Here is an 18,421-nt window from a genome sequence, read left to right as displayed (position 1 = left end):
CGAACAAGAAAAAAACATCCACCCCTACCAGGTATCGCATGTGTATGACAAAAGGTTTGCCAATCGTTTATTTTGACTGACATTGGCAAATTTATGACAAAAATGCGGCGACAAACCGGGCCATACCAAACGTGACACACGATGTCGTCATTTCGTGTGGCGCGGTACGGAACGGCCTCGGTGAGGAAATGACGTCATTCAAACATGACCGTTCTTTATTTTCCCGACTCCTTTTCCGTGGTGAATGTCTCGACGTAAAATGTGAATATACGGTGTAGCAATGATTGAGTTGTATTAATCTGAAAATATGCATATTCCAATACGAAAAAAAGCAATCAGCGTGTGCAGACATTGAGAAAGCTGTCTAAAATAACGGTCATTTCTGGTTGATGCCGTAAAGCATTGTGGGAAAGTTTTCCCTTATGTGGTATGAGGTGAAATTAAAGGACACCACGTGAATCATCTTTTCAGTTGTTCAGTTTTCGTATTTTATCGAAATCATGCCCTCTGCTTCGTCGAAACAAGCCGCTCTAACCACCACTTCGGAGAGCTCTGAAGCCATGCGCCAGGCTCTCGCCGTTGTCGAGAAGAAAGCCCGTAACTTGGAGAAAAGAAAGGTAAAAATTTACGACCGTAGTAAGAAATTATGGGAGAGAGAATGCCGGTTGACTGGGTGTCATGGAAGGAAGCTTGCGTCATGTTCGTGTGTCTGGGTTGTCAGGTTGAACTGTATTCAGTGTGGTTGAAAATTGAATACGTCTTCAGATAAACAGACACGATTTTTAATTAGAGGTGATGAAATATAATTTCAAGAGTGGGAAATTTGGATTGGAATGCCACGAATTGTGGCGTGGCTTTCGAAACAAGTATTCGTTAAATCCAACATGGCGTTCTCGAAGTAAAGCATGTTTTCTCATGACAGCGGCACGCATCTGATAATGAAAACGTTTATCGGTGCAACGTCAGATATAGTATTGCCATGACATATGAATTTTATCAGATAGCACAGTGTGTTGTTTTTATTATTTCATTGGTGGGAGAATTATCCGGAATCTAAGCAGTTATGGTGGCGTCATTGTTATGCGCGTACACACGATACAAAGGAAGTCTTGACACAGCCTTGTTCAGAGCGAATGTCGTGATTGCACTGCAGTAAGGGTTTTGAAATGTATTGTTACCGTTACCTGTTAAGAGATCACTTAAATCGAGTGAGTCTTCCATCGTCTTCCGTAAATTTCCGTAATTATTATGTTGGAATCTCATAATAAGAGAACTTACTGAACTATAATGAAATACAAGCGTTGATGTGGAACTACAAGTGCTTTTATTTTTTACCACGTCGTGGAATTTTGCCAAGCCCAAACTGTCTTCACCGAGTATGATCAGAGCTTTCGCTCGCGACATGTCTTGGCATTTATTCGTAATATAAATCGTATCTGAGTGTTATATACAGTTATTTTTGACTAAGGTAATCCTTGCTATCCCATCCTTTGTGTTCTGTTGATACAATTAATTATGCAAAATCACAAAACACATGCCACCACTGAACGAGTGTTAACAACACAACATATCCATGTACTCACCTTAATAACTCAGAACAATAACGGATATTGGGGTCAGTATGTTTTCTCTCTCTCCAATGTTAATTTATTTTTCCTTCACCAAATTCAGTGTATTTACCACTCCTTGCATGATATGTGTTATTTAAGGTTTTATATTTTGAACATTCAATACTAGCAGTTATTAATTCTTTGACCTTAACCTGAATATCAAGGTCACCATTAAAAACCCATGTACTTTAAGTTGTGTTGTCAAGATAGTCCAAGAGGTTGTTGACCTTGAAGCTCAGAGCATGTAGAACAATATCTACTCATTGCAGAAGATACAAATCAAGGTTATGCTAGGGTGTCCAACCCTATTCCTATTCCTAACATAACCCTACCCCTAACTCCCTAGCATGAATACAAATGATTATGTGTATTGGTCAGTCTGTCACAGTCGCTTTACATTCTTACCAAAATTAGTCTCAAACAAAATTGCAACTCCCTAGCCTGAATGAAATTGTGTATCTATTGTACATCAGTCCACCATTCTACATTCATATATAGTGTAATATGAAGGTTTCTGTCAGTTTTTCTAGGGGTTCCACTCAGATGTGAATTAAGGTGCCATTATCAATTACTTATTTTGCTGAACTTGGTATTTCCAATCCAATTTCCAATTCCAATTCACCAATATAGATTCAAGCGAGGGGTAATAATTGCAAAGTGCTTTGAGCAGAGTGGGAAAGACCTATATAAAAACTAATATTATTATTATTAACAACATGGTTTCTACATTGCATGGATTATGTCATCTTCTCAAATCAGACAGAATTATTTTCAGTTCAGTCTTCCTTCACTACATAGCAAATGCCAACCAGGTTCAACCCCTTCACTAAATTTAACTGTACGATTAGGGACATTACATGACATATATACTAATTGCTATATGTTGAAATGATGATTTGGTATGATAGGAATTGCCGTCTGAAACGACAACTGAAGCTAAACATGACCTAAATCTGATCAACACTGTTTAAAACGTGCACTGGTTGCAACTAGGACATTTTCTTTTTCATAATGTAACCAAAGATGTATTTGCTAAGAATTGTTCATTTGCTTATAAAAAGACATTGTGCCTGTTTGTGGTCAACTGTATTTGCAGTTAATGTACTGCAGTAACAGGTTCAAATCTTAAGCGAAAACTTAGATTTGAAACAGGTGCCATTTTACTTTCATTTTCCCCAATACCTATATATGGTAGTGTTCATTAAATGTACAATATCAATTGCACAAATTAGGTTGTACACTGTCCGTCACAGCAATCAGGATGTACAATGTACTGTATTATTTCATGGTAGGTGTATGTCTCATGAATGATCATGTTGTATGTGCAGATTCAATATTCAAATACAATGATTTTGTGTTTATGGAATTGCCCCTAAAATCAGCAATGCGTTGGCAATGGCTTATTTCATATAGACTGAATGTAGGCAAAAATGCCATCTTGCTATTGAAGTGTGGCATGTGTAGTTTCTTACTGGTTTCTGCCTGGTTGTATCAAACAGAAAAGCTGAATGGTGTTGTGGAATTTACTATAATATGGATTCAATCGTATATATGTACAGAAGGGTACAGACATCTTTCACTCTTAGTTTGTACTTCCTCATCAGGTTCCTGCTTACAGTTTAGCTATTTTCGATGAATTGAGGCCATACAAGGCTTGGAATTGGCTTTTTTCTTTGGTAGTCCTAGCGGGCTACCAATTTCAGAAAGTGGTAGCCCAGAGATGGTGACCAATAGTCCCATATTTCTGAACTGAAAACAGAGTTCCTCTGTTGGAAATATGTGTGCTATTAAATACTTTCATGTCCATAAATCTTCCATCTTCATCACATAATCAGTGGTAGCCTGAGTGGGCTACCAGCTACAAATTATGGTAGTCCCATGACAAGAATTGGTAGTGTGTGGACATGAGAGTACTATTAATTTCAAGCTCTGCCATATTTTGATTATAATATCAGAATGGTTTAAAATAATTTTGTCTTTTGATGATAGCACATTGTGAGGAATTTTTAAATGGGCCTAAATTACAACTGATTAGTGTCAATAGGAAATGATACCTTTATATCAAACTGAAACTGAAAGGCAGCCCTGTGACCTTTTGAGGCTTAATGGCGTTTGGTGCATGAACAATGTACATATTATTAAACAATGCAGTAGAGAGAATGAGACAGCATGCCCATATTTGGTTCCTTCCTAACAAGTTTTATGCATTAGATGACATCACAGATGTTGGTCAATTCGGTGGCTAGAATGCAATATGCTCTATGGAGGAGTTTTGAATGGCAGTGCAGTGTGACTTAGTCCAGAGACTTGTCTTTGTGGTGCAAGTGTAGAGAAGGTCTTGAGATACATTGTAGTAACACCAAGACAGGTCTGGGGGTTTGAAAGCTTCTTGATATAGTAATTATACCGAAGCAAGTCTGTGGATGTAGAGATCTTCTCGAGATGGTACATTTGTACATTGTACATGTTCATTTTAATACCATTACAAGTCTCTGGGTATAGAGAGCTTATTGGCTAGTCTCTGGGTGTGGAGAGCTTCTTGATATAGTAACACCAAGACAAGTTTTGGGGCTACAGAGCTTTGTACAGTAGTTACACCAAGACACAGGCTAAGTGTGACTGTGTTGTATTTGCCTCACATAGTTTGTTTTACCACCTTTCCATCATACAATGTAGTAATTGTCATCAAGTGCCTGTATCCCATGTTGACCTATAGCTAAGGTGCAGTCACCTGATGAATTAGAATCAGATATTTCTCAGAGCCTGAACTTTTCTTCATTCAGTCAAGGGAAATAAAGAGTAACTTAAGGAGACTTGTCACTATGAGTTGCTAGACTTGTAGTGACAAACCGTTAAGGTCAGGAGTATTTTCTTGCTGAATATAGAATATATTGGGAATGATATAATTATACCTCCTGAAGAAAAATATTCAGAAAAATGATGGCTATTTCAGTATTTGGACCGAGTTTACTCATATTTCAAGCACTGGGGCACAGAACCAGTGGTGCAGACACAGTTGTGATGTAGAACAACCAGTGTGTATAATCCTTGTTTTCTGTTCAAAGATAATACATACATGTAACTTGGTTTGTGCATTTAAAATAATCAATATACTGGGTTTATGTATCATAGTTTTCACGTATTAGTACATGTATGCTCTGAGTAGTGTCTCTCCTAGATGAGTTTTGTCAGAATGGTCAAAAGGGAGGCTTTCTTGTGAATTATCACATGTAGTAAGGAAGCCCCTTGAATTTGGTGTGCATCAAACAGACCTGTTGTCGATTCCAAGATGTATTATCGCTCATCTTCCCATATAGTGCCACATATTCTACGTATGTGCAGTGGGGTTCGCACTTGCTACTCAGGGGGATGGTTGTCACCTGGACATACCCTGGGTTTTACCAGTAAAATCCATCTCTGTCGTTGATGGGGTTGGTTAGTCTTTGTTCTGTAAAATCACTGGCTTGAAAATGTTATTTCATATGTACTAGAAACAAAACAAGCCTAAACGTAACAAACATTTAAGCAAAGTCATCTCACGCAATACATCTTGGAACCGGAAAATTGACTGACCATTGTCTTGTAACTTTATTGGCATGTGATGCGACCATCTCTGACCATAGAATGTACATGTACATATAGATGTTGAAAGGTCCTATTAACTGAAGGAACATCCATCTAGAAATGTATAGCAGCTTTTGTGCATGTACTGATGATGAAAGAGCCCCAGGGGTTTTATAGGGCTTTCCCCCATCAAAATTGTGAATTGAAGTGCAATATATGCAAACATATGCAAAATATTCCTAGGAGAGCTGTTATGTGCCAAACTCAAAAAATACTCAAAAGTTTGTAACAAAATGCCAGACTCCTGTTCTCAAAATTCAGTGTGCGTAACCTGTTAGCGGTCAATAAGATGCCAAATTTTCTAGCAGGAAAATATCTGTAACTTTTGCTCTGTTTTGTTTTGATCAACAGGGAAAGTTAGATGTATACAAGGTAATGAGTGAAAGTGGCAAAGAGTTGAACAAAGATCAACTAGATGCCATAGCTAAGTATGATGAGGTCGCAAGTAATCTGGAGTTTGCCAAGGACCTGGTCAAGCAGTTCCAATCTATTGTGCAGGACGTAAGTAATCAACTTTCTATTCATTTTCACAACATGCTTATCATAGTGTTGGTCTTGTAACATTGTAACAAGATCTCAAATCTGTACTTGGAAGGTTGCCAAGCAAAAGCCAAGGGATAACCCTCTGCTGTACGGCTCTCAGGTAAGCCCTCCACAGTGCTTTGGTACTAAAAATACAGTAATACTTCCATTACCCAGCATGATAAATAATCTTGTTCCATTGTCAACGACCTCATTCTCTGAGATGGGTAGGCCGAAGCGTTGGGGTGCCCCAACACTGTATATCTTACAGCCTCAGCATTGGTGTGCCCCGACACTGTATATCTTACAGACTCTAAACGTCGTGGTGCCCCAACACTGTATATCTTACAGACTCTAAACGTCGTGGTGCCCCAACACTATATCTTACAGACTCAAACACTTTTTGAAACATGATTAAAATGAAGCATGGAAGTAGATTTGGTTTTATCTGAATGTGGATTTTGATATTCCATACAGGACATCAAACAGCAGAAGAAACTAGTGAGAAGAGAGCAATTACAAAGACAAGAGTATGGACAGCAAAGAATCAGAAGTGTCTTAGAGTTGCAAGATCTCCTTGAACAACTTGGAGATGAGAAGGTTCGGAAAGATTTTACCGAGGGAACCCGAGGAGCAGTAGCAGTGCCAGAGGAACAACTGAAACATATCGATATGTTTTATAAGTTGGTGTCCCCAACAAGAGAACCAAGTGAAGGCAGTGAAAAACAAAGGTAAGTTTGTTTTATTGTAGGGGGAGTCAGGGAAATTCCCAGGTGAGCAGCCTCATGTATAGTCTGATGCGACTGAGATGACATGGCATCCCTTTCAACAACAGTGCTCCTAGTGGCAAACTGCAAAATTCTCTTGTCTTTCTGACACCAAAATTTGGTACACTTATCAGAAGACGATTTTTGTATTTCTAGTCATAATATAATTATTTTGTTGAAAATATGTGATGTACATTGTAACCTTAAAAGCAAGTTCTTACTCCTGATCTTGGTAGCGAGTTGACAGGTATTTGGCGTAGTGGGTAAGGAAAGATAACCAGAGTCGTAGAGTATACTCAAAACACTACATTCTTTATTGCTACATGTGGTACACTGTAAGTTACAAGCCAAGGATAATGAGTAACCCAACCCCTAATGAATATTCGTGTACCTGCTCATGAATAGTAATGCAATGGACTAAGCAGGGCACATGTCGCACACATTTTAAAACTAAAAGTATGTTGTGTTTTCATCTACAGTTTCTCTGAGAAGCTAGCCAGTGCAAGTGAACATCTTATGAACCTTCTTGAAGCAAGGCCAAAGGAAGTTTGTGAAACGACGTGTATCCTTTCTACTTAGTAAACTCACTGTCTGATTGTCTAAAAGTGTGCCTGTCAGTATGTTTCTGTCGGTATGTATGATATGAATGTATGTATGTATGTATGTATGTATGTATGTATGTATGTAATGTGTGCATGTCTGTACATGCCTGTTTGTCTGTATCATGTGTATGTGTACATGTCTGTGTGTGTGCATGTCTGTGTGTGTGTGTGTGTGTGTGTGCACACGCACTTATATAAGTTTGTCACTATCTGTATGAGTTTGATATCCTTAACCAATAAATAACAGACAAGGAATTGAAGCAGACCATTGATCAGATACTGGAGAGTGGTTACCTTGACAACATGCCATCCAATGACTCAGAGAATGGGGAGACTGAGGCAGAACCTGAAGAAGGTAACATTCCAGAAAATTATCCTAAATCAAAACGTGGACTGTGATAAAGAATGTACCATAATCATAGCAAGGCAACTATTTTCTTTGTTAAACCATGAAACAATATGTCCAAATATGGTAACACCGCAGCACAATATGTCCAAATATGGTAACACCTCAGCACAATATGTCCAAATATGGTAACACCTCAGCACAATATGTCCAAATATAGTAACGCCGCAGCACAATATGTCCAAATATGGTAACACCACAGCACAATATGTCCAAATATGGTAACACCTCAGCAGAATATGTCCAAATATGTTTATACAATTTTGGCAATCTGTGTCCAAATATATCACACACTGGTACAGTATGTTCAAATGTTAGATGACATCCTGGCCCACTATGGTTATATATGGCATTACACCCTGGCAAAATATGTCCAAATATGGTATACCTGCCACAACATGCCCAAATATGGTATGGTATACCCGGGCATAATATGATCAAATATGGTATCACACTGTGGTACAGTATGTCCAAGTATGGTGTCATACCCAGCACCATATGGCCAAATATGGTATAACATGTTTTTATTCACAAGGCAATATTAAATGTGTTGATTTCAGCCGTTGAAGAAAGCAAGGAAGGTGAAGATTACGTAGTAGTTGACCCAGAAGAAGTGCCACCTGCTGATGCTCCTGAGGTGAGTTATCTTGTCAAATTGATCTGTTTACCTCATTGAAGGATTTCAAAGCAAACTGTAAGTGGGAAAACAAGACCAGTAATCAAAATGTCTGATATAAAATAGTACTCTTGCATACAAAAATAGTGTACATGTATGTAGAAGACATACTGATGTAGACTGTGTTGTTTGTTTGTAGGTTGAATCGTCTCTACCACCAGAGTTACCCCCACAAGTGACTGCTGAAGAACCAAGTTTACCACCATCCACCAATGGACCACTACTGGCAGAGTCTATCCTACCACCACACAAACCACAACGTGATGTTAATGAAGTGTTAGCTGCTGTACAGGGAGACTTTAACTTCATGCAAGAATCCATGATAGATTTCCAATGTAAGTTCTCTGTTTGTTTCCGTATGGTTCAAGTTTTTAAAATTAATTGTCTTTATCGTTGCATAAATCTGAGCTGATATACTAATGCTTGTCAATAATCAAAGTCTGATGCAACCACTACTCCTCGTACTGAAATCCTCTTTCTCCTAAGGGGTACTTTTGTCAAAAAAAGTACCCCTTAGGAGAAAGAGGATTCACCATAGTCATACCTCAGCACAACTTTTAAATACTTTCACAGTGGTATTCTTAGTATGATCTCTTCATAAGATAACATACAAGTGTTTCCAAATTCCCTATTTCTGTTGAAAGGGGTCTGAACCAGGGTTCTCAAAAACCGCACATCAGAGATCTGAGAATGGCTTTAAAGTGGTTACTCAGTGCAAACAGTAGTCATAGGTATTACAGGATGTGTAGAATGACTGAGATTATTGTCTTTCCACAGCACCACATATGGACCCAGCAGTTGTAGCTGTGGCCACGTCACAACCCTTCAAACCTCCACAAGTTACACAGTCAGCAATACCACAACCTTCCCAACAAGGTGAGTTCATATCTTCACAAGTTTTACAGTCAGCAATACCGCAACCTTCCCCACAAGGTGAGTTCATATGTCCACCAATGCTGCACTGGTCTTCTCATAAGCCAGTTGTTTTATTCGCCCCAGAAGGGTGCCATCAGTGGTTGGATAAGAAATGACCTACGCCATTAGTGGAATTGGTTACCAAAATCTTAACTAAAATTCCAATCTGGAACTGAATCCCCAGTAATGTCTTATCACGTGGTCTTCACAGTTGGTTTCAAAGAGCCCAAACTATATCAAGGCCTGTATATTCTGAATTAGCAATACTTTTACAAGTAGAGGTTGAATGTCTAAGAAGTGTCATACTTAAAATAAGTAAAAAAAAATTCCAATTACTGTCATCCAAAATTATTTGTGTGCAAAAACCAGAAAGCTGCAAATAATCAATTCTACTGCAGTTGTCCCCTAAGCTGTCAAGTTTTTATGTTGAATTTGTGGAGAATTTCAAAGTAAACTAAGGAGCCTGTTTGTCTTTCAGACTCCTCAACACAGTCATAATTAATTCTAGTGCGGTTGGTCCTTTAGCTGTCAATTTTGTATGTTGAGAATTAGAGAGTAAACTAAGGAGCCTCTTTGTGTTCCAGACCCCTCAACACATTCAAATAATCAAATAGTGCAGTTGGTCCTTTAGCTGTCAAGTTTATGTGTTGAATATGTTGAGAATTACAGCGTAAACTAAGGAACCTTTTATGTTTCAGACCCCTCAACACATTCAGCTTTGGAGCAACTATCACAGCCTTCACCTTTAGACCAGCTAACGCAGCAGGCAAGCGCACTTGAGTCGGTGATGAGATCAGCATCACTGTCAACACCACAGAGTATCAATACACAGGAACAGTATTCATCCACAGACAACACATCAACACAACAACAACAACAACAGCATTCAAACTTAGCAACACAGTCAAGCCTTTCAACAGCAGCGATGCTGGGACAACGGACTTTAGTTTCATCACCCAGTCTCACAGACAGCCAGACAAATCCTGTATCTCACATGTCACAAACACTGCCCTCACAGTCAATGACAGGTAAGGCAGGTCACAAAAGGTCAATATGATTTTGTTCAAATACATGTGTTCTCCTTGGGATATTTCCACAATAGGCACAGAGACAACTCCTTCTGTAGTTGCAAGTTAAAGACCTGGAAGTTAGACTGCAAGGTCTGCTGGCTGTTTCGATATCATTCAGTGAATTTTACTGCAGAAAACCAGCTATACATGTAGCTTTGGCTAACTATAAACAAAAACTATTGTTCTATCATTCAGTGAAATTTTACTGTGGAAAACCAGCTATCGGCTAACCATAATTCACTAAAAATATTGTGCTATCCATTGAAATATTACTGTGGGAAACCAGCTATCAGCTAACCATAATTCACTAGCACTATTGTTCTATCATTCAGTGAAATATTACTGTGGAAAACCAGCCATCAGCTAACCATAATTCACTAAAAAATATTGTTCTATCATTCATTGAAATATTACTGTGGAAAACCAGCTATCAGCTAACCATAATTCACTAAAACTTGTTCTATCATTCAGTGAAATATTACTGTGGAAAACCAGCTATCAGCTAACTATGACAAACAAACTGTTGTTGTTGTTCAGTGTAGTAGATTACACAAGTGGATGTTCACAGTGTATCTTCCGTAATAGTATCTATTGCAAAGAAAATATATACATGTAACAATATTAAGATTATGGTGAGTCAGGTGACTGCTGTTTAGGATGATATAGTTTTCATTGCGTAATGCTAACATGGCCATACAACTATTTCCTTACGTTTACAAGAGTTTTATCAACTATCTTTTGATAGGTGGAAGTCAGCTGAGTGAAAGTAGTCAACTTCCCGACACACTGTCAGCCCAGCTGTCATCGGTGCAAACAAATACGAGTCTGTCATCAACAGTTCCCGAACCCTCACAGAGCTTAACACTCCAACATGAACAATCACAACAACAACAAACGACACAGGAACAGACGCAGCCAGCCCCAGTCAAATCGTCAAGTAGTCAGATTAACGTGAACGCACCACCCTTTCAGTCAACCATATATCAAATGAGGCAGCCACCGTCGTATATGCAGCCCGCCTCACAAACTCAGGTTGTAACGACGCAGCCACAGGGAATGGATTATAGTGAACAGGGCATGCAGCAAACAGAAGCACAGTATTTCACACCTCAGCAAACGTTACAAGACACACAGACCGTACATGATCAACAAATGACAGTCCAGACAAGTGATACACATGGTAAGTACAAAACAACTCTTTCCGTGTTTATGTGCTAAGTAAGAAACTTGTCACAGTTACTAAGAAATATGAATGAACCATGTCTACCCACATTTCTGATACAGATAGGCTTTTAAAGTTATGCAAACCAACTTTGTAAACTTTTTATTCAAATGACATACAGCATCAATTAAACTATTCAAATTAATATTGATGTGTGTCTTCTATGACATTATAATTGTCTTCTGGCATTGTTAGGACAGTTGATTACATGGTAGGAATTTATTCTACATTTTTATACGTATAATAAATTACATCATTGGATCATATAAGATATCTGTATACCAAGTTTGAGTTCAGTCAAATGTAGGTGATGGTATGCTTCAGTAAATAGAATACCTCAAGTACCTGCTGAATATTCAACTTAAAACATTACATCCAAAAAACTTTAAACTCGGCATGTACCTCTGTAAGTTACCCACATCCTAACTCTTGCACGAGGGGTAGCCATCCAGGACAAATGCAAATGGTTTACTTTGTCCAAACTCTTGTCTGCCTACAAAGTAATTGTTGCAACGTCATAATTTGATACCTATTGTATTCTCATCTTGATTTCCCTTGTAGCGCCAGGTAGTTACCCACATCAACAACATCCAGGATCCAGTATGACGCAACCTGGCGGCTACCCAAGATCGACATCAGTAGGACGTGGAAACGGGCGTGGAGGACGAGGGAGTCGAGGTGCTGGTGGCAGTGGTTACCGTGGCAGTAATCGACCCACTTTCCCACGTGGTAATGGTCGCTTCCAGTCATCTTATAGGGGTGAGATAGTGTGTCTATATCACACATCATGTGTCCTTGACTTCTAAATTTCCTCCCAATGTCAGACTTTCTCATCTCAGACCTTTTATCACATTTATTTCATTAAGAAATCTTACACTGTCACATGTCAGGAGTTTCTCAGATCATCTTTATCCAGCATGCATTGCGTTCAGAAGTCTTATATGGTCTTCAGTCATAAGTGCAGTTCAGCTGAGCTCATCATTGTGCCAAGTTGATACGTACAAAAGGCTGTACTGTCATTGGCACTTGATTTTAGCTAGTGTACAAATGAAGAAAATGTCAATTTAAGACACCTGTGATAGAATAGAAATTACTATCCAAGTACTTCATGAATACAGTGCATGAAATCATTATAATTAATATTATTTCACTGTACAAAATAGGTTGAATTTGTTGTGCGTATTCCATAAAATAATGTGCTTTTATTCCTTGATATAACCTATAATCCATATTTTCTGTTCAAAGACAATAACTTGGCTTGTACATTGTAAAAAATAATTTTGTATCGTTTTCTTCCATAAAATGTCACAGTTCCTTCCAAGGTACACTTTACTTGCACTGTAGGACGTAATCTATAATCAATTCTTGTTTAATTTCTTGCAGGAGGATATTCTACATATGCCTCACCCCGAGATTTCCAATCAAGTTACAGCCCACAGGACAGAAACCAATATGGTGGTTTTAGCCAAGGGGGCTACAAGAGAGGTGGCGGCGGGGGTGTCCCACCTAGAAGTGCCCCACGAGGTAAATAACCTTGCTACATCAATAATACATGGTAAGCTTTAGCTTCTGCTTAGGGGGTTTCTATTTTGAATCGCTTTATTAGGTAGATACTTCCCACCCCCCTGTCTTTGATGGGAAAGTTTTATGTTACTATGTTGTCAGACGCAGTCTGGGGTGAATAGTTGATGTTTCACTTCCAAGATGCATTGCGCAAGAGCACATCACTTACGTTGTTACATTTAGTCAGAGGTTGTGGTCACTTTTTTTCTGATGCGTCCCTGGGAAGCTTTCATACTAAAATTAGCATCAAAGTCCCATTACGGGTCGCCTTTTCCAAATTTGCATGCACACTACATGTATTTCAGATGTACACTAAATAAACTCCGGATGAATCTCTGTTAGGGCAGTTCTTGGCGTCGGACTGTGGGGGATGGGGAGGCTAAAATGTAATGGATGCTTGTGTTTGCACATATTGTGACATAACATTTGGGAGTGTCTAGTTATGACAACCAGCTAATGCTGTGCTTACAGAGTGTACCCCAGTCCCAATCTAAGAGGGACAAAAGAATGTCTGATGTTGATTTCGTTAGCACAACTGAACTGATAACGTTCAGTAGTGCTATAGGCATCGAGCGGTGTCTGTCTGTGTGTGTGTGTGTGTGTGTGTGTGTGTGTGTGTGTGTGTGTGTGTGTGTGTGTGTGTGCGCGCGCGTGTGCGAGTGCTAGACCGATTACCTTGCTATTTAGCATTATTTTTGGTGTGTAGTTGGGAAAGTTTTCAGAGCAAAATGGTCGCATCACAGGTGTGTGATTTGGGTAAAAAAAATGTCACTTTTTGGTCAAAAAACTTAACTCAAAAACTACTGGGCAGATTGGATCAGGATGTGGATACACTTGTTTAAAAACTGTACAGTTGTGCTACAACGCCATTGGCTCTATATTTCTTTCTTTTCTTTTTTTTCTTTTTTTTTTGGGGGGGTGGGGGGGGGGTTAGTTCATTTCATTCATATTAATAAACATCAAATGAACATTTCTACTCGTAGTCAAAAATATATTTTGTTAACAAATCCAGAAAAATAATTTTTTGACGCGCAATGAACATTCATTCTTGTAATTAACATATTTTCTTTTCATAAGTAACATTTTCTTGTTGAAATTATCATATTTTCTAGTCGTAATTAACATATTTTGTTGTCGTAATTAACATGTTTGTTGACTATTGATATATCTTTTTTTCTTTTTCTATGTCTCTACAGGTCGCGGCTCTTTACCCCATACTGGTATCACCAACAGGGGACGGGGTGGCTTTCCCCAACCAAACCAGACATCAATGCCGTCGCCAGTAACTGCGTAAAACTGAAAACGAAAAACTAAACGACAACTGAATATAGATATAAATATAACTTATGCAACAGCCCAAGACCAAGACTATCGGAGTAAACGAACTAGTCATCAGTGAAATTAATGTAGCCATGTCTGCCCCTCAACTTAGTAATCTCAGCCTCCCTACTCTCAATGTATAGAATGCTTTAACCCAACTCATGTAATAGTAAATGGTGGGAAATTCCATGTAATTGGGGGTGGAGAGGCTAGAACATAACAGGTGCTATCGTACTAGCCACTGTATTTTGTACATAGTAAAGATTTGAAAGGAGGAACAGACATAGTAAACGTTAATTTCAGTGAAATTTAAACTGAAGACGTCCACCAATTTGTACAGTGCTGTATGTTCTCTTGTCTCAGAACTCAACCTGTTATTTTTTCTTTTTGTTTACTATTTGATACTAGGAGGAAAAAGACACCTTCTTTGCTGTATGTATGTGCAACTCATGAGTCCGTTTTGGTTTCTAACTGGTGGATGTCTTCTAGATCTTTTCTGTGTCTCTCTCTATATATGAACTATAATGTAGTTAGCTGTAGTAACTTTGGAATGTTCTTAAAACTTCAGGGTTTTAATTTTTGCACCAAGTGCAAGCACAGTTCCAGAGAGAAAGCCCTAATCATATGCAAGACTTAATGACACAGTAGGTTTATGTAGATAGATAGCTGCTGAGTACTTCTAATATATTTGCTTTGCTTTCTGTGTGTATAGCACTTTCTGTCTTACCTCAATCTTTAATTTGTAACGGATCAATACCTCTTAGAAACTGTGTAATTGAAACATGTTAGGCAAACTTTTGTCTTGGGGGGATACATCGAGTAGAATTCCAATTCTGTCAGTCTTCAGTTGATTTTTTTAAACAAAAACATTTGTAAAATTACAATATTGAACATTCCTATGAATGGCGCCCTCTGGAGTCACGTGTTGTAGAATGGCGGAAATGAACACCTTTTGTGCGATCATGCAGAGATTTGTACTGTAATGAACAGAAGCCCCAGAACAAAAAGATTCTTTTTATGACAGTGATGTTTTCCTTGAACAAATTAACAAAAGTCTTGAAGCCCTCTTGCAGCATTGAAGTGAGGTTATAATTCACTTATTCGTGAAATTGGACTCGCCAATACAAAAGGAACATTTGGCCTTCTACAAGGCTTTGTCTCTAGAGGGGGGGCTATATTGGTAATGCTGAAGTGTATTATTTTCCAGTTGTCACATGACTGCCATCTGAAATATTTGCTGATTTTCCATATTTATCAGTGACTTTTATCATTAGAACATTGTACTCCCTAGAGGGTTAGATTTATTTACACAGAGGGAAATATTACAGGAACGGCCCGAGAATTGTCCCAAAAAATTAACAAATGTCAATGATACGGGAAGAGGTACCTTGAAGTTTGGTTTGGTCATGTCGTTTAGAACAAGTCATAAGTGGATTGGCTGTCTATAGCGTCTGTAACACATACAAACCAAATATCTTGTCCATTTCCTAACCAGCATTGTTCCATTGATCACATTCAAAATAATATACATTTAGTGCAACATGATTGGCATCTAATTCAAGATGGCTACCTAAAATTTAAATTCTAATTATGGCCTTCAAATCCAGGTACGCAATCCCCTGGGGGTAGGGTGTGTGGGGTGGTGAAGCATGTCAAAGATTTGCACATTTTTTCAACTGAAAGCTAGTCTGGTCAAACTTACTATAACAATGAATAATAACATCCACTGCAGTGAACTGTGCAATTGAAAATAAAACCTTCAGTAATGAACATGTTAGATTTGTAAAAAGAAAAATGTCTACACATAGTGATAATGCATGCCAATTAACTAACATCCCAAGGTCTAGGTTTGCTTGTAATTGCATGGTAATTTGTAGCATTGTCGATTTCAATGTGTTAAGAGTAACATGGCTGTTGTCTAGCATGCCAGGCAACCTGTTACTTCTCCTAGACATCTCCACTTGATGACATCTCCCAGCATGTATCAAGTAAAGTGGAAGTATATCCACAATTCTATCTAGTTGTATAGATTGTAGTAGAGAACTGTCCAACCCCCCAAAATATAGAAGTCCTACTGTATAGAATAGACATTCTATATTACAGATGTCTTGACTAGCTACATCAGGAATACTATAATGTAGAAGTCTGAGGTATAGCAGAGATTCTATAATATATAGAAGTCCTACTGAATACACTAGGAATTCTATATTATAGGTGGACTAAAAGTAAGAGTTCTGTATAGCAAAATCATAGAATTCGTAGGTGCAATTGGAATTCTAGATATACACTTCTTGCAGGAGAATATATAGAAGTCCTACTAGAGACAAGAGGAGTTCTAATGTGATTCTGTTTAACCAACTTATAGCAATATCTAGTCTGTGTTTGTAGTTGTCTGTTTCTATGGAAACGAATCAACACTGAAAACTTGGTTTTCCATTATATAGAGTAAGTGGGCATTTGGCGTTGTACATGGGTGGGGAGGGGGGTGGGGGTTACGTCCATGTATACTGATACAGGCATGGACAATATAATGGGGGAGGGGGGGAGGTGGGTGTGCACGTTAGTGTCCATGTACTAAATGTGATACTGTCTAACTAAACTGTATTTTGACACCCACCCACCTAATTTTTTTCAAAAACCAAAAAAAAAAAATGTAAAAGAAGAAAGAAAAAGTTAAATCACGTTGATGTTAACATAAAAAGAAAACAAAGCTTGATAATGGGCTACGAGTGTGTCTTTCGACGAAGCAGAACTGGGTACTTGGGGGGAAGGGGAATATTACTGCCCCTCGTGTATATAGAGGGGCATATAACATGCTTAAAAAACTTACCTGGCACACTTGCTACCAAGAATAACAAGTTGTTGTGTAAATGTGATGATTCTTTGAGATAGTGTTTTGTTTGTTTGTTTTCTTTTCTATCAGTTCATTTCATGTATTTTAGAAATTGTAAGAATTTTTTGCAAACCAATTTCAAAGTCTGAATTGCTGCCGAGAAAATCACCCAGTGTTTGTTATTCTTTCCTCCAACATGTGGGTTTTTGTAAGTCAGTTTTGGTAGTTCTTTCCTCCAATGAGTATACTTACCAAGTGCAGCATTTACTTAAAGTGTTGCTGATATTTTCAAATTAAAACCATCTGTGTCGTACACAGTAGATGCACTTCTAAGACTCAACTCTTGATTATCAACAGTACAATGCATTGCCTTACCTACGTGTGAATGGTTTCTGCCAACTTTTCAAAGACAATAGAGTATGCCATGTAAATTTAAGGGGTGGATGGCAGGTATTCAAACTATTTTCCACGTTGTCCCTCCCTGATAATTGTTATGTGAATGTATGCTGTGTATATCTCTATTTGTGTATCGACACTTTACTACAAGATAGTAATCAGTTAAAGGCAGCCATATTGTAGTTGAAATGCATTTTAGGAAACATGTTAAAACTAATGAAGCTGTGGAGGAAAGAAAAAATGTGCCAGCATGCAAGGGTCAAAGTTCAGATACCAGAACTTACATTGCTCTTCATGAATATGCATAGAGTTGAAATTGGAAAAGATTTTGCAGCCAATAACAGTTGCAATGGAAATGCTTTTCACAGAATAAAAAAAAAAGTTGGATGGATTTTCAACCAACCTCAACTTACAATATGAACTGTCGTCATAGAAACACTTAACCTCAAGACGTTGGGTGAAAGGTCATATGCGTAGTTTGATCTGTCTTCCTATCCGTGTGTTATACGCAAAATAAAAAGAACACTGTACAAAACTGTCAAACCGACACTTGTACACAGTTTTGTTTTGTTCTCTTTCAAAAAAAAGACTTATTTTTTCTTAATTTTTGTACTTTTGTTTTTGTGGGTTCCATAAAAAGAAATCACTGTATTTATATTTGATGAGTTTCTGCATGCAGTGTGGGACGACGGTGCTGTAACCCATACTATGGGGGTTGAAGATTGAAAAAAAAAAATATACACAAAAAAGAAAAGAACCCATGCCACAATAATATATGCTTTGTTGCCATTAGCACAAATTGGAAGATCTTAGAAGTAACCATTCTTTGTAAGTTTTTTCTTATAAAAATGATAGTCTTGAATAACCAGGATGCTTGAAGCGATGAAAATCCGTG

The 18,421-nt window shown here is 38.2% G+C and overlaps 1 protein-coding gene and 1 non-coding gene across 3 annotated transcripts; both read left to right on the top strand.

Moving 5' to 3' along the window:
* The first annotated feature begins 433 nt into the window (after positions 1–433).
* LOC144448524 (uncharacterized) lies at positions 434–18,029 on the top strand. Of its 2 annotated transcripts, none has more exons than XM_078138791.1 (13): positions 434–617; positions 5,586–5,735; positions 6,234–6,487; positions 7,003–7,085; positions 7,373–7,480; positions 8,092–8,168; positions 8,347–8,542; positions 8,985–9,083; positions 9,821–10,150; positions 10,938–11,372; positions 11,976–12,173; positions 12,798–12,938; positions 14,174–18,029. In XM_078138791.1, exons 1-13 carry the CDS (start codon positions 501–503, stop codon positions 14,269–14,271), a joined length of 2,286 nt encoding a protein of 761 aa, XP_077994917.1. In that variant the 5' UTR covers positions 434–500; the 3' UTR covers positions 14,272–18,029. The 2 variants fall into 2 exon arrangements, with proteins under 2 accessions (XP_077994917.1, XP_077994918.1); XM_078138792.1 differs by having other exon boundaries at positions 12,798–12,969.
* Positions 2,495–2,569, top strand: LOC144448735 (small nucleolar RNA SNORD49). The gene has a single exon (XR_013482126.1). It is a non-coding gene; the product is annotated as a small nucleolar RNA SNORD49 (small nucleolar RNA).
* Positions 18,030–18,421: the final 392 nt, after the last annotated feature.

Source organism: Glandiceps talaboti, chromosome 17 (assembly GCF_964340395.1).
Source record: "Glandiceps talaboti chromosome 17, keGlaTala1.1, whole genome shotgun sequence".
In the NCBI taxonomy this organism is placed as follows: domain Eukaryota; kingdom Metazoa; phylum Hemichordata; class Enteropneusta; family Spengelidae; genus Glandiceps; species Glandiceps talaboti.
The sequence above is the reverse complement of the archived record's forward strand: the minus strand, read 5'-3'. Positions and strand labels throughout refer to the sequence as shown.

What these genes read in the sequence shown, in the direction of transcription:
- LOC144448524 (XM_078138791.1), top strand. Translation starts at nt 501, where the DNA reads ATGCCCTCTGCTTCGTCGAAACAAGCCGCTCTAACCACCACTTCGGAG. An exon ending in ATCCATGATAGATTTCCAAT is followed by an intron (nt 8,543 to 8,984) that starts GTAAGTTCTCTG and finishes GTCTTTCCACAG; the next exon opens with CACCACATATGGACCCAGCA. An exon ending in CTTCCAGTCATCTTATAGGG is followed by an intron (nt 12,174 to 12,797) that starts GTGAGATAGTGT and finishes AATTTCTTGCAG; the next exon opens with GAGGATATTCTACATATGCC.